The sequence below is a fragment of the Musa acuminata genome, chromosome BXJ3-6 (assembly GCF_036884655.1).
Source record: "Musa acuminata AAA Group cultivar baxijiao chromosome BXJ3-6, Cavendish_Baxijiao_AAA, whole genome shotgun sequence".
Classification (NCBI taxonomy): Eukaryota; Viridiplantae; Streptophyta; class Magnoliopsida; order Zingiberales; family Musaceae; genus Musa; species Musa acuminata.
In genome coordinates this window covers 29,589,077-29,604,916 of record NC_088354.1, presented here as the reverse complement: position 1 = coordinate 29,604,916, position 15,840 = coordinate 29,589,077, and the positions used below count along the sequence as shown (strand labels likewise).

Genomic DNA, 15,840 nt, shown 5'->3' with positions numbered 1-15,840 from the left:
ACCTATTGATGGGGAAAAAAATGAACTTTATACACGAACAAATATTAGTAGGTCATAACACGTAACGAAATTAAATAAAAATTATAATCAAATAGGACACCAAGATTTACGTGGAAAATCTCTCCAACGCGAAGGGTAAAAAACTATGGGACAAGCCGAAGAAAATCCACTATAAAATTAATGAACATACAAATTTCGGAGTCTCTTGCCCAAAACCCAAACAACAATCATATGGATACAAGGATTATGTCACTATGCACAATATCCAAAATCTCCCCAAGTGATCATAGTAAGAATCCACTATAAATTTGATCTAACTTAAGGTGAGAACACTACATAGATGATTGAGAACAGTCTCTGTGTTATCCTCGTCTTCTTCCCTTTTCTTCTACCCTCAACTACCACTACTTCTCCCTTTTTTCTCAATAATATTCATTGATGCTGCTGCCCTCTTTTTCTAGCCCTAGCTACCAAAAGCTTCGGTTAAAAGTGTTAGGATTTAGGTTTAAAAAAAAAGAGTTTTGGGATATAGGTTATTAAAGTCCATTATGGGCTAAATAATTAGTTATCTGCCCAACAACGTCACCATTAACGAAGGGTTTGATAGTGCTTAACACTCCTGACTAGCTCTTCGGCTTCCCCATCAGCCATCCCCACTCTATTTCTAAGGAGAGGGAGCGGAAGGGAGGGATCGACGTTGACCCTCTTGTAAGGGATTATGTAGTAGATATGTTAGATAATTTGATTTTTATTTTTTATTTTACAATATATATATATATATATATATATATATATATATATATATACTTCTTCCAAGTCCACAAATTTCTACTTTGATCTGCAATTTTTAAATTCAATTTATGTATTTCAAAATTTAGATTAATTTGATGAATAGTGGAATTAATATTCAGATTAGATGAATTTGGACAAAAAATTGAGGCACAAATTTAAGCGATCCGGAAAATATTGAGCTGAAATTAAAATGTTTGAATGAGGAATTGAGCATATGATGATACAATTGAAAAAAAAAATTAATATCACAGTTGTACGGTAATTCCAATCAATTTTTATAAGGGGAATAAAATGTCACAATTAATGATGCAATTGAAGGCAATTTGAGCACAAGAGTACACTGATGGATTAAAGTTTGACATAAATAATCTCAGAAAGAAAAGTAGAGCAACTCCATTTTCCACATTCGTAATCCAAATAAGATAATTTTTATCTTCCATGCTTAATAATTGAATAAATAATTAAATTTGACCCAGATTTCTTCTACGGTATGTATTCCTGCAGTAGGATTACATCGTCGTCGTCTTCCTCAGTTGGCCCTCCGGCAGTTAAGTCTGATCTCCCCAGCTGACCCTGTCAAGGGGCCGATGTTGCCCATCTTCACCATGGCCGCCGCGAAGTCCCTGTTAAAGGCCCCGCCGTTGGAGCTGTAGAGCCGCACAAGGTTGTCCGCCGGCCCGCCGTTGAAGAGCTCCTGGTCGGAGTGCAGCAGCCCCCTCCGGGCCATCAGGTCCCGGTAGTAGCTGACGTCGAAGCGGTTGGGGCTCGTGGGGTCGAGCGGGGAGAGGTTGGAGTCGCCGCCTGACGCCGGGCAGATCCGCCGCCTGAACATCGCGAACCCGGGGTCGACGTTGGCGTCGCGGTAGACGTGGGGCCGGAAGCTGCTGCACCTCGCTGCACCGACGGTGTGCGCGCCGGAGAGCGCCGTCAGGTCCCGCAGGCTGAGGCCCTTGGAGGCGAACCTAGCGACGAGGTTGCCGATGCTGTCGGAGGCCGGCGGGAGGTTGGCGTTCGCCGCGGCCATGCTCGCGGTCCTCGCGTCTCGACGGCCCAGCGGCACCGTCCACGACGGCCCTCCGAGCTGCATGGCGGCCAACGCGCGTCAGTTTTACGTGGCTATCGATGGCGACGCATCGAAGGAGGAGAAGGTTAGGGGCTCACCAGGGTGACTGCGTCGCGGGCAGCGAGGGCGAGGATGTCGGCGCAGGACACCGTCGACCGGCACGCCGCCTCCACCCGGGATTTGATGGCGTCGATGACCTCGTATCCGCGGAGGGAGTTCGCGTTGCCCATGGCGTTCTTCTCGCCGATCATCGTCGGCGTGTCATCCAGAAGGACGGATGCATCGCAGCCCTGAGGAGGAGTAATAACAAGAAGAAGAATGGATTGAGATTACACGGTCAAAGTCAACTAAGGGTCAAAGTTGATGGTGAAGAGGACCCAATTGAAGGATGGTAGTACATTTGGTATATTAATATAATGTAAGACCAGATACTTCTTTTCTAGGACTCTCATAGGGGTCCCAAAGTAATATCCCTCACTTTTATTTTTTTGGGAGACAAAGAAAGGCTCGAGGCCACAATAAAGAACCTTATCCATACAGTCACAATAACCCATGTAATTAAGACAAAATTGAGTGGTTTAATTATAATCCAATCAACTTTTAGATGTATAATAATTGATAATTATAGAGCTATCATCGAATGGCTTGCGTGCCTTAAAAACACATGTACTATAATTTTCTAATAAAAAAAATATAATTTCCATGTCATATAAAGACAGAAATCATATCTTTCAAATTTAATTGATCCACAATATCCGTGGAAAATAGGGATGATAATTTATATGATTAAACACAGAAATCATATATGTAAAATTTAATTAATTCAATATTCCTCGAAAAATAATGCATGATAATTTATCTGAAATCATGGTGTAGTTACTTTTCTAATAAAAAACTCTAATTCTCAGGTACTTTAAAGAAAAAAATTGCAGATGTCAAGTAGAATTAATTCAATAATTCTTTATATGAAATAATGGCATGGTTATTTTTCTGATTAAAAACTATAATTCCATCAAATTTAATTAATTCACAAACTCCTTGAAAAATAGCACAAGATATATTTTAATTTATATTCATGCAAAATGCATATAGGGACTTATTTTTTGAGATATGTTGTATTTTAGGTGACTTAAATTCATAATTTCACCGTTGAATCCACAAAGTTATTTCTTTCTTCTTCTTTTTTCGTTTTGCAAGATTAAGTGGCAAAGACCAAAATCAATCCCACCATCTTACTATCCACAGTCAAAATTCTTATCAATTAAGTTAATCATGTATCCAATCATATATATATATATATATATATATATATATATATATATATATATATATATATATATATATATATATATATATATATATATATATATATATATATATATATATATGTGTGTGTGTGTGTGTGTGTGTGTGTGTGTGTGATTGGATAAAAGCTTGAGTTGTTACATCAAAGCCGCATGCAGTTGAATGCTTCAATGCATGTGAAGAGTAATGGCAAGAGGAGAATGGAGATGGTAGCGGCTTACGTTGACGAAGCAGTCATGGAAGAAGAGGCGGAGGATGGAGGCGCCCATGCGGGGGTCCCGGCCGACGGCCTGCGTCATCACCGACCTTATCACGCCCTGCAAGTTGGGGCACGTCGTCGCGTAGAACGCCGGCGACAGCTGCGCCTGCGCTCCGCCGCTGGACACCACCACCCACACCACCGCCGCCACGAGGAGGAAGCCATTGCAGACCGAGCCCATGGCCGAAGAAATTAGAAAGGCAACAATGGCCTCTAGCTTTCCTTCCACCAGCATATATATAGACTGGAGATGCTGCTACGCCTGCACATGGTTACAGCTAGCTCAAAACTGGAAGGAGATGCGGCCATGGCGGTCTCCATCGTTCTCGTGTGCACTGGACAGCAATGAGAGGAGTGTCGGGGAGTGCCATCCCGCTGCATCCTTTTGCGGCGGGGCGGCTTAGTACATTCGCTTTAAGATTCGAACTCTCGATCAATGATGAGGAGTGTCCCCTTCCCGCAGCCTCGAGATTCGGACCCACGATCGCTAGTGATCATTAGGATGTCCCTGCGGAACATGATTAGTTGGTGACGGGTGGGGTGGCGATTGGTACAGCGAGACGACCGTTGTCGCTTGCGGGTGCGGTAGGTGCGACGAAGCTGTCATCACAGCTTCCTTCACAACGTTTATCTTAAGCTGTTCCCCAAACAAACAAAAGGGTGAGGGGAGTGGAGGCGGCCCACTTGGGAGTCCCGTGATTGCTGATAAGGTCGGAATCTAATCGATTTAATTTAATCGATTAATTTGAATGGAATGCTGCATCAATATAAGTGCAGTACTCGATAATTCTTTAGATTGATGTGATAAGTGATCATCTAATCAAAATCCTTGTTAGAGCCTCTGGTTAAGGTTCAGAATCACTCTCATTCTCTAGTAGGCTTATAGTGTTTTTCAAAATTAATATACTTGGTTATTCTTATTTCTAAGCTAAGAATGATAATTATTTGAAATCATATGAGTTAGTTTTACTGAGTTTTGAGTCAATTTGAGTACATTATAATGCTTTAGTGGAGGTTAAAAAAAATATATACTATACAATATGAATCGGGATTAGACTAATTCGCCTTATTGATCGATCCATAGAATATAATAAATAGAGATACTGTTTTAAAAAAAAATAAAAAAAACTAATTAAATGAGTGATTTTTCTTGGGAATTACAAAAGCCCAAAGGAATTAACCATATGATAAATAGTTTAAGATTTAGAGATGTTAGTTTAGGTTCATGAAATATGTAACATGGCATGTCTGTCATTGGGCCACATGTATGGCGTCTTTAGTTATAATGGAGGCTTGCTACCACTAGCAACCAAACGGAGCTTTGGGTTCTAAATGGGACAATTTAGAGTGGCTGGAAGAGTCCAATTTATTGGGAAGGGACAAATATTTTTTCTTATTTATTTATTTATTGCTTGATTGCATGTGCAAATCAAAGTGACAAATAATTTTATTACTTTTTATTTTATTAGTTAATTGCTTGCATGTGCAAATAAAAAAAAAAACAAAGACATCGAAAAAGCAAAATAATAGAAAACATTGATTCTAATGGTTACAGTTGACCTGCACAGACTCATTAGGTTATCAAAGTGGTTTCATGATGTGTGTGTGTGTGTGTGATTATACTAACCTAAGTTACATTTTTCTTAGGAGGGCTTTTATGTATTCGTCCTTGTAGATTTTGAAAAATTATATGTGTCTTATAGATTATGATACCATCTAAATTTTATTAATATAAATCGGATCGTGTCTCATCTATTGTCTAAAGGTTGTAAATAAAACAACAATAATAAAAATTTAAGGTATCTAGCAAAGATAAGGATCCTATATTTAAAATATGTATTAAGATATCCACCTAACGTTTATAAGAGAAAATTGTGTTTACCATGTCCGATTACTTTAAATACCTTTAAATTAGTATGATACGATCATACGTAATTTTTCACTCGGTAGGTGTAGATCGTATCTCATGCGTTTGAGTCGAAGTATCTTAAATTTTCTATCAAATTGCATTTGAAAGCATCTATAAATTGTATTTTTTTTTTCTTTTAATGTGTGGTCTAACGTATATTCTTAAAATTCTCCTGCTTCAAACCTAAGATATGGAACTTAAAACTAACACATGGAACTTATTAGAGATATATATATTTTTTTCTTTTAATGCACGGTCTAACCAAGATTCAACTACAGAAGTTCTTAATCTGACATCATTTAAAGTTTTCTTCATCACTATCATTTCATCGAAAAGTAGACTTGACAAAATAGGGAAGCGAGAAGCTCAAGGTCAACCAGCAGTGTAAACGTAGATGATGACCGTCTCTTTTGGCCCAAACAAAGAGAGAGAAAACTCTGTCAAGAAGCCATTGGAGAGTGGGGAGCCACTGTAGAGAGATAGAAAAGGAAACGCGGTCTTACACTAAATGCACAAACGCTGTGTTATTTCAGAAAGTTCGAGGTTGGGAACAAGGAAAGTATGGAAACCGAGTGCTTCCTTATGCATGAAAATGGAGTGGACAGCTTGCAACAGAAGCATCCCATCTCTCTCTCTCTCTCTCTCGCTGCTTTCTTTGGCCCCTTCAGCTTCCGCGGACATCTATCTTTGGCGACATCTTCTCATCAATCACTCCACCTCTCATGGCTTTTACTTTGATCGCCTGGGTTAAGACAACTCGTTGTAGACGATGCTGCACTTTCCTCATCAGTTGATCTTTGCGCGTGCTAACTCTCTCTCTCTGTCTCTCTCTCTCTCTCTCTCTCTCTCTCTCTCTCCAGAGGCAACTGTGATGACCAAAGTATGAAGTAGTGCAGTCTAACTACATTCCAAGGTCTGAGTAGAGAGAGAATGCAAGCTGTCCACGGCTAGGCTTTCCTGTTTTATTGCAAGTTTACTTCAATCAAATGTGCAAATGACCGGTAAGCAGCACTTAACCGCGGTTCAGTATGGACCCGTAAGAACCGGTCAAAACCGAAATCGGAATGATTTCGTGATTTCGAGCCGAACCGGAGCCGATTACCACCTATCAGTCTTTTACAAGGGTGATGAACAATTTGGTCCTGGTAAACTGATTAGTCTACTAAATTTGCACATTCTTGGTTAATTTTACTTCACAGAGGGTGATATGAACGAAAATACAGTAGCAGTAGTTGAATCCCATCCAAGTTATATTCATGCCTTCAATGTCGACACTGACAACGACGAACAAATCTAGACGCTGAACGATTAGATCATAGTTAAGCAAGGTATCTGTGCATGTCACGGAAAGCCTTATTGCATGTTACGACGGAAATCGCTGTCTTCAGTTCACCTCGCTGCAGTTCAATCGAACCTCGCCGCTCGATCCGGTGAGCGGCGAGATGTTACCCATCTTCACCATTGCCGCGGCAAAATGCTCGAAGAAGAGCGTCTCGTTGAGAACGTAATAGCTCACCAGTTCATCTTGTGAACCTCCATTGAAGAGCTCCTGGTCCGAGTGGAGGAGGCCGCGACCAGAGAGAAGGTTTTCGTAGTACTTGTTGTCAAAAAGGTCGGGAGTTTGGAGGTCCAGAGGAGCCGGGTTATCGTCGCCACCCTTCGGAGGGCAACTCTGCCTGAGGAGGGCCGCGAAGTCGGGGTCGATGTTGGCGTCATGGTAGATGCGGTCGCGAAAGCTGGGACACCGGGCGATGCCGATGGTGTGCGCCCCGGAGAGAGCAGTCATGTCCTGCGCACTGAAGCCCTTGTGATCGAACGACGAGGTGAGGTTGGAAAGGTCGACGAATGGCGACGGGAGGTCTCTGGTGGCCGTCTCGTTCGCCGTCCTCGCGTCCCTGCGGCCTAGCAGCACCTGCCAACTCGGTCCTCCGAGCTGCACCACACAGGAGTAGTCGTATCAGCACGGAGTACGTACATGGCGTTCGCGATCGATCGGTACCGACCAAAGCCACCGCGTCTCGTGCTGCCAGGGCCAAGATGTCGGCGCAGGACACCGTCGCTCTGCACGCGGCTTCCACCTGGGATTTGATGGCAGCTATGACGTCGAATCCACGCACGGAGTCTTTGTTCGGTGGCGCGTTCCTCTCGCCACCAACGAGAAGAATCGACGCGTCGCAGCCCTGAGCACAACCAGCACACGAGCACACATAACACAGGAGCCAAAATGAACGAAAGGATGAAGAAATAGAGTCACACGTACGTTGACGAAGCAGTCGTGGAAGAAGAGCCTGAGGATGGAAGCGCCCGTCCTCCGCTTGCTGCTCACGGCCTGGGACATGGCCGATCGCACAATGCTCTGCAAGCTCGGGCATGTGTCGTCGTAGAACGACGCCGACAGCTTCCCGGTGGCAGCGCAAGCAAGCAGAGAGAGGAGAGAGAGGGCAAGGAAGCTCCTGGTGAAGAAGGCCATGGCCGTGAGCTGGGATGGCAGGAGAGACCAGACATGCCTTCGTATTTATAGCTACTGTTCCTCACCAACCTGCTTTGTGACAGTTTAAGCCATTATAATCACCTGAAGACATTGCTCAGCATTAAATATGTAATCATAATTACATGAATAAAGTAAGTAGATTTGGTAGCAACGTTATAATGTTTCCTTGATATGAAAGAAAAAAAGAAAGGTAATGCAACGGTTCCATTTTGGACTTTGGCCTACCACACAATTGATCAGTGTTTCTGTCCAAGTCGAGGAAGAGTTTGATGTCATTTTCTTTGTATTGTGTTCGACTCTTATTCCTCGTATTGCAAGAAAGGGTTTGATCAGTCTAATTGATCGTTTTACATCTTTTCTGACATCAAATCAACCTAAGCATAATAGTGGTAGAATGAAGAATGAAATAGTAAAGGTAAAGAAAAACGTAATTCAATTAGTATATATGGTGTCTATTTATACATAGTGAATGAGAGGATTTTACTCAATTGGGCAGCGAGATTTCCTCGTGTAGTTGGGAAAATCTCATCTGCTATACAGTTGAGAAAATCTCTCTGTTATCATGCCCCTGCAAGATTTAACTCCTATCAAGGATATCGATCTCGAACCGATGCAATAAAAATAGTTTACGAATTAGAGGCTTCGTGAATGAATCTACTAGTTGATCAGCCATATGTACATGAGAGACACGAAGTTGATGTCTGACAATTTGATCTCGCACGAAGTGAAAGTCGATGGCAATGTGTTTCATGTGTGAGTGAAACACTGGATTGACACATAAGTAGGTAGCGCCAACATTGTCACAATATATTATAGGAGTAAGGGTAGAGCTAACGTTGAATTCTTTGAGGAGATTTGTAACCCAATTGAATTCAGTAGCAGTGGTAGCGGTGGCACGATATTCAGTTTCTTGTAGACCGGGCGATTATCTTTTGCTTCTTAGAACTCCAACTGATTGGATTAGACCCAAGAAAGACAACATACCATGACGTAGAGGTTCTATCATCAAAGTTTTTCGCTCAATCAACATCAACAAAAGGCATGGAGATGGAGAAAAGTGTGTTTGTGGAGAAAGATGTCATGATTAAGGGTCTCTTTAAGATACCACAAAATTCATTTAACCGTAGATCAATGCATAGCAAAATGCTAGTACATGTATTGAGATAATTTATTAAATGCAAATGAGAAATCTGGACGGGTGAGAGCTAAGTACTGTAAGGAGCCAAGTACTTGTTGATATTGAGTTGAGTTTGTAGTAGGGCTGCCATCACATAATTTGAGTGATTCACTAGTAGAGAGAGGAGTTACAACCTCTTTTGCATCATGTATATTTGTCTTGGATAATAAGTCTTAAATATACTTTCTTTGTGATAGGAGGAGACCTAAGGATGTAAATGTTACTTCCACTCCCAAAAAGTAACTCAAGGGTCCTAAATCTTTGAGGGAGAAACGATCAGCCAATTACTTTAAAAATATCTGAATCTCCAAGGGTGATTTACCTGTGACAATAATATCATCTACAAACACTAGAAGATATATTTTATTTCCATTTTGTTGTCATAGGAATAAATGTCGGGACATCTTTGGGGGCGACATCACATGCGTAGCGAAAGAACAGAAAACATAATCCCCTATTTCCAAATAGATGTTCATCGTCATGCAAAGATTGGTGTGCAAAATTTATGAAATAGAAAACTACGTATAGTAAAGATTGTGTTACTTAGGGAGATCGTATATCCCTAAATCCTTACAGATATCTAGGAGAGGGTGAAGGAGGTCAAGCGCCCTCCTCTCTAGTGGTGATCCACACAGCAGAGCTGCGATGATGCTATTCAAAACTCCAGGCCTGCTCTGAGGTGAAGAGAGGGAGAAGAATAAGAGAGGCAAGCAAAAGCTCTAGCCTATGGACCACTGAATCCCTCCTATTTATAAAGGTCCCCTATCAACTTAACTCTAATGGATCTTCCCCTATTAGGTATTGGATCTTCATCTAACTGCCTAAGCCTCTTAGATTAGAGGATCTCTATCTAATAATCTATATTAAGCTTTTATTGGATCTCGTCCAAGGGATCTAATAATTCAAGGGCTTATTGGATATCTAATAAGATAGGGGCTCCGGTGGATATATCATATCCGAACCTCTACTTATCGCAACGCCTACCATATGTGTGTGACCCTCTAGGCCCAATATCAAGCTAGCCATGAGTCATATATGTCAGACTCCTTCTGGCTCAGTGAATTATTATCTCCATAATAATTCACTCGACTCATCGACTGCGAACATACTAGGCCACTACGCCGTAGTCCCTAGACGATACATGAGAATCCAATCTATTAGACCTGTCTATCCTCAGTTACCATGTACCTATAATCCCTCAACCATCTAATATTTCATAGACCGTATACTAGGTATGGTGCTATCAAACCCATACGGTTTCTACTCGAGTCTTGCTCTAATCGGATTCTCCCGGAGAACTCTTTCTCTTTCAATCCGAATGACCCTAGCCAGATATTTGTCTGAGCAAGAATACTTGGAATGTTCCTCTCATGACACCGAGAGTGGATGATCCTCTATCAACACTCAATAGCCCTCGTAAGGTTGATTGTCACTCCCAATGACTGGTTGTACTAGATATGGGACATTCAAACCTATAAGTCTGGTATCAAAGAATAGAGCACTCATACAGGATATCCTTGATGTCTCAAGCCTAAGGACCAGATACACATTGGGACTACGAAAACGCTGTCTGACAATAAGGTATTATTAACCATCCAGCATTCCGTAAGTGGATCAATCAGTGAACTCATTCTCCAATAAGCACCTGTAGTGTATCAGTAATATCCTTACATGAGCAGCTATGAGGCCAGCTGCATCCATCATATGGATGAGTATATAGCATACCAATCTATCCGATTATCTCGATGTCCCTCTCGAGTAACCTATGACCGAGATTATTTAGGATTTGTGTTTAAAGACGAATCGATCTCATTATCATGATCTTATCATGATATGATTCCTATTACATAGATCTAAGGACATCACATTATATACATGCATATATGTAATAGTCAATGTAAAGTGATAAATGCCAAAATATAATAAGCAAAATGACTGCGTGTCAAGTCACACATGCCATCACTCACGTGATTGGCTTGTTGGGCACCTATGACTAGCAATAAAGAGGTATCAGACTTGGAGTTGATGAAGCCAGTTGATATAAAAAATGATCCAAGTTCAATATACTAAGCTCTTGGAGCTTGACGGAGTCTATAAATGGTTTTTTGTAGTTTGCAAACATGCCTCGGATACTGGTGATGAATGAAGGCAAGGGATTATTGCATAAAGACATCTTCCGTTAGAGTCCCTTGTAAAAAGGTATTATTAACGTCCAATTGTCGTAAGTGACAGCCTTTGGAGATGGCCAAACTTAGAATAAGCCGAATTGTTGTGAGTTTAACTACGGGGCTGAAAGTCTTTGTGAAGTCAACTCCAGGTTGTTGATGAAACCATTTGGCTACTAAACGTGCTTTATATCTAGCAACAGACCCGTCTGAGTTCTACTTAATTCGAAAGACCCATTTACACCCAATGATATTTTATGTATGATAAAAAGATACAAGAGTCCATGTAGAGTTATGGAGCAGTGCATCATATTCTTCATACATGGCTTTACGCTAGTGTGGAGATTTTTGAACTTGAGTAATTGTGGTAGGTTCACTAGTCTTAGGAGAGGATTATATGATAGCATGTAGGTCAAGAACTAGACGACAACAAGGAAGAGGGAGGCTTGGGCATCGGTAGGGTAGAATCCAAAGGCGAAGTTGTCGGAGGGAGAGAGCAAAGGGCTGGTCGATGAGCCAACCGTGAGGGTGGTGCCCTGCGGGAGGGTTCTGGCAACCACGTCCACAAAGAGGGCCGCCCGATGGTGCGATCGAGGTGGTTGACGCCGAGAGAGCTGTCGGGGCACGAGGAACATGCAAGATGAGAGGGAAAGGCTCCGCCAATGCTGTGGAGAACTTCTTGTGCAGATCCGACATTCTTAACATCAAACTCACCCTCGGAGTCTCTCCGTCACGTCACATGTCGAGCCCACAGGTGTAGCAGCAAGGAAGTGGCAGGCCTGGTCCAACGCGTGAAAGCCGAGCAGGTCGTAGTAGAGAAGACAACGCAGGAGTTGAAGGTGGAAGGTGGGAGGTGAGCGAAGCCTCGCTTGGGAATGTGGCTACAACGACGATGATCGCTAGCCGGAAGCAAGGGCGAAACCTCTCTAAGTTGATTAGTGCAACTAAGAAATTTTGTATGAATGCTTAATGTTGGATTCCATTTGGTTGTACCAATATGTGTGAGTCATTGAATAGACGTTATGCTGCATTACAAACTAATAAAGATCTAAATTTACTTAGAACAGTTTTTTCAAGCTTGATGACCTTACTTATCTCTTTCTAAATTTTTCATATAAATAAAAAGATATGGCACATCAGCAATCAAATATGCGACAAACAATTTAGCTGGTTCGCAAAATCAATGCATAACAAAGGCAATCGATGGAGCACTTTGTCCCAAAATATATATTGATCATATAAAGTTTTCTGGATAAATCAAAACTCTAAAAGCATTAGGGGTTTCTTTTCATGCCTCGGCTTTTACGAGACTTGCTTTAGCCCTCTGGATCTTCGGAAGTTTCTTCACAATATTCTGCTTTTCACCCAAAAAGGCTCGGATAATCTACAAATGCAACAGAGAATATATAATGAAGAATGAACAACAGGCAAACTGATATCAGCTAAGAAGCTGAGCTTAAGCAGCAAGCAACTAGAGTTGCCTAGGCTACGTGTTGAATGTCTTGTGTTTTATATAATCAAATTGTTTTGGTACATTCATGCCACATTATAAGAAAAAGTACTTAATACGGAGCTCATTCAGTCCCATCATATACTTCTAATTCTTTTAACTTCACTCAAGTCTCCTGAATATGCTTGATGCCTTGAGATACGAAAGAAGAATGAGTATTTCGGACTAGAGTGGATCTACCATCATTCATTTGGATTTGGTATTTTGGACTAATGGCTCAAGGTCATCAATTCAATAGGTCATAATGTTATACATTTCTATTTCTTGTTCCACCAATATATGACTGTTTATTATATCAAATCTCATCAGTCTTGACATCCTCACCAGAGCTTCACATATAGGTCAAAATACTCCCTAATGTCTGCATGAGACTAATCCTAGATGGCTATCAATCAAAGCACAACATATACCCTTCCCGAGATAACATTGTCCAAATTGCTAAAGTCCGTCTTGTTAGTAGGAAGCCGCTAAAGTGTTGCATACAAGTCCATTATCCTTATTCTCTTACTGGGAAACACTGGGGGTATCACTCTCGGAGTATTTACCCTAAAATGAGCAAAACATATCAGACTATGTATTATTTTATCTGCGGCGAGCGGACCTTCGCAGCTTGCTGGAAGTGTTTGGTATACGAATCAAAACCTAGGTGTTCTTCTTTGATCTAGTGCAATCATCATTCACATAATTTGCTAGTTCTAAGTCTTTAAATTTTCACAGAAACTAATTCCATTGCACTCACAAAATACATAAAACCTAACATTATTGAATGAATGCAGAAACTTACATTTGTAATAACAAGTCAATACAGAAAGAAAGCTCCCAATAGCTCAGATTATGAGATCCATGATTACTCAAGTACTTGGAACATTTCTTCCTTTGGTCTAACAAGCACAAGAGTCTTTCACAAAATGAACCTAGGTAACATATCTTTTCCTCTTGATCACATATTGAACATCTTGTTAGGATCAAGAGCGACACTAAGAAGGGGGGGGGGGGGTGAATTAGTGCAGTAGAAAAATTATCTGTTTCAAAAGTTTTCGTTTCGATTTAAACTCGATTCCGACGAAAATCATTTCGTAAAGATTTTAACTTGATGGGAACGTAGAGAAAGCAGTAATAAGGTAAAGTAGCTTGCAAGAAAGGTAAATTACTCAATACGAAATACAAACTAGAATTTAGAGTGGTTCGGTCGTTGTGACCTATATCCACTTTCGGATTCCTCCTCTGTCGACGTCACCGGTGTCCACTAATGGCTTTCCTTCAATAGGCGAAGACCAACTACCTTTTACAGCGCTTTCTCCTTTTTACGGGTTTAGGAGATAACCCTTACAAGTCTCACTCCTCTCTTGAATAATCTCAACACTTAGAAAGGGAGGAGGAGTACTCTAACACTTTTTATAATACTTTAACACTTCAAAGACTCAAGATTAGGCCAATACTTTCATATCCTTTCCTACAGAAAAGGGTGGGATATTTATAGGTCTCATTGGCTTCAAAATTGGAACTAAAAAGTGTTATATTCCCGGATTTTAGGGTACTAGCGATACCACCGCCTAGTTTGGGCGGTACCACCACCAAATAGAGCTCGGAGATTGAGCTCTGACAGTACCACCACCTGACAGGGGTGGTACCACCACTGGCAACATTAACTACCAGCGGTACCACCACCTAGACTACCTAGGAGACTAGGTCTCCCAAGCGGTGCCACCGCCGACCATAATTTCAAGGGCTGAATGGGCTATTTAATCCGACCCAATTCAGCCCTGTTAAGGGCCCAATTGGCCTCTAACTAAGTTAGTGGGATTACCTCCTAATCCTAACTCAATTTATAGATTAACTATAATAATTAAGATAATTGACAAAGTATTCTTGTTCCGGTACGTCAATTGCTCTTCCGGTGATCTTTCGGCGAACTTCCGACGAACTGCCAATAATGTTCCAGCGGACTCCCGACAAGCTCCTGAACTTTACGATGATCTTCTTGGCGAGTTCTGGCAAGCTTCTTTGGCAAGCTCCTGGACTTCTCGGTTGGTTCCGGCAGAACTTCCGACGAACTCTTCAACTCCCAACGAGATCTTGATCTTGACTCCAGCACAACACATATTTTGTATCTTACTGCTATCGTAGTTAATCCTGCACACTTTTCTCAACATATAGATTAGATCAAACAATTTATAATTGATTTTATCATCAAAATCCGAGATTCAACCATCTCCCCCTTTTTGATAATGATAATCAATTGATGACGGAGTTATCTTTAACTCCCCCATCTATATGCCATACTTTGAGAAAAGATATTCTTGAATCCAAGGCCTTTGAATTCAAGTATCAAACCGATTAGTTAAGTTCATTTAAACTTATCAATATGTACGTTACGATTCTTATCATGATTTAACATTCTCAAAATATGATGCCACGTATTTATCAATAAAAATGATGTCAAGGCATGACATCCATTTTCAAGTCTGATGATAGACAATCATCATTTTCAAGTATGATACGTATTTCAAATCTGAAATATATCAAGATGACAAAGATAGCAATCCATCAATCCATGACATGATATCAATTGTAAAATAGCAAGCTAAGCTCAAGATATCTTATCATAATGAAAAACATTTATCTACAATACATATGAAGTACATTTTGATATGTTTCAAGTATTTACGATGTGTTGCAATGTATATGATGATTCCAATTATATTTCAAGTGTACCACAAAGCATACAAGTGTTTATGATAAGCATTTACGATAAGATTTGCATACATCTACAATGCCAATTTGTCATCAATTTATCACGTTTTGGTATTATTTCTCCCCCTTTGTTATCAACAAAAAGAAGAACAATTTAACAATGCAAGTGTGGTAAAAAAAATTCAAATATCAAACTAATTTATCCAATCGATATTGCATCGTTGCATGGTAACATTCACAAATTCTCAACATCAAAATTTATCAACATTAAAGTGATAGATTCTATCAATTTCTCCTCTTTTGTCATCAAAACTTTGTACGAAGAAGAGGAAGGAAGGTAAGGAGGGAATCTATTAAGAACCAATTTGTGAAATGATTTGAACTATGTCAAAAATAATAAATAAGTTTCATTAAATCATTTCGTACTTAAAATTTCATAAAAATTCTTCTTTCATAATAAGGAAGAATTTATGTG

At 40.6% G+C, this 15,840-nt stretch overlaps 2 protein-coding genes across 2 annotated transcripts; both read right to left on the bottom strand.

The window, feature by feature from the left end:
• Positions 1-1,084: 1,084 nt before the first annotated feature.
• Positions 1,085-3,638, bottom strand: LOC135640307 (peroxidase P7-like). The gene is made up of 3 exons (XM_065154617.1): positions 3,382-3,638; positions 1,954-2,145; positions 1,085-1,873 (listed from the first exon to the last, which is right to left on the bottom strand). The coding sequence occupies exons 1-3, from the start codon at positions 3,598-3,600 to the stop codon at positions 1,322-1,324; spliced, it is 963 nt and encodes a 320-aa protein (XP_065010689.1). The 5' UTR covers positions 3,601-3,638; the 3' UTR covers positions 1,085-1,321.
• Positions 3,639-6,498: 2,860 nt separating this feature from the next.
• Positions 6,499-7,897, bottom strand: LOC135640308 (peroxidase 2-like). Its single transcript, XM_065154618.1, has 3 exons — positions 7,589-7,897; positions 7,332-7,508; positions 6,499-7,261 (listed from the first exon to the last, which is right to left on the bottom strand). Exons 1-3 carry the CDS (start codon positions 7,796-7,798, stop codon positions 6,713-6,715), a joined length of 936 nt encoding a protein of 311 aa, XP_065010690.1. The 5' UTR covers positions 7,799-7,897; the 3' UTR covers positions 6,499-6,712.
• Between the last annotated feature and the right edge of the window lie 7,943 nt (positions 7,898-15,840).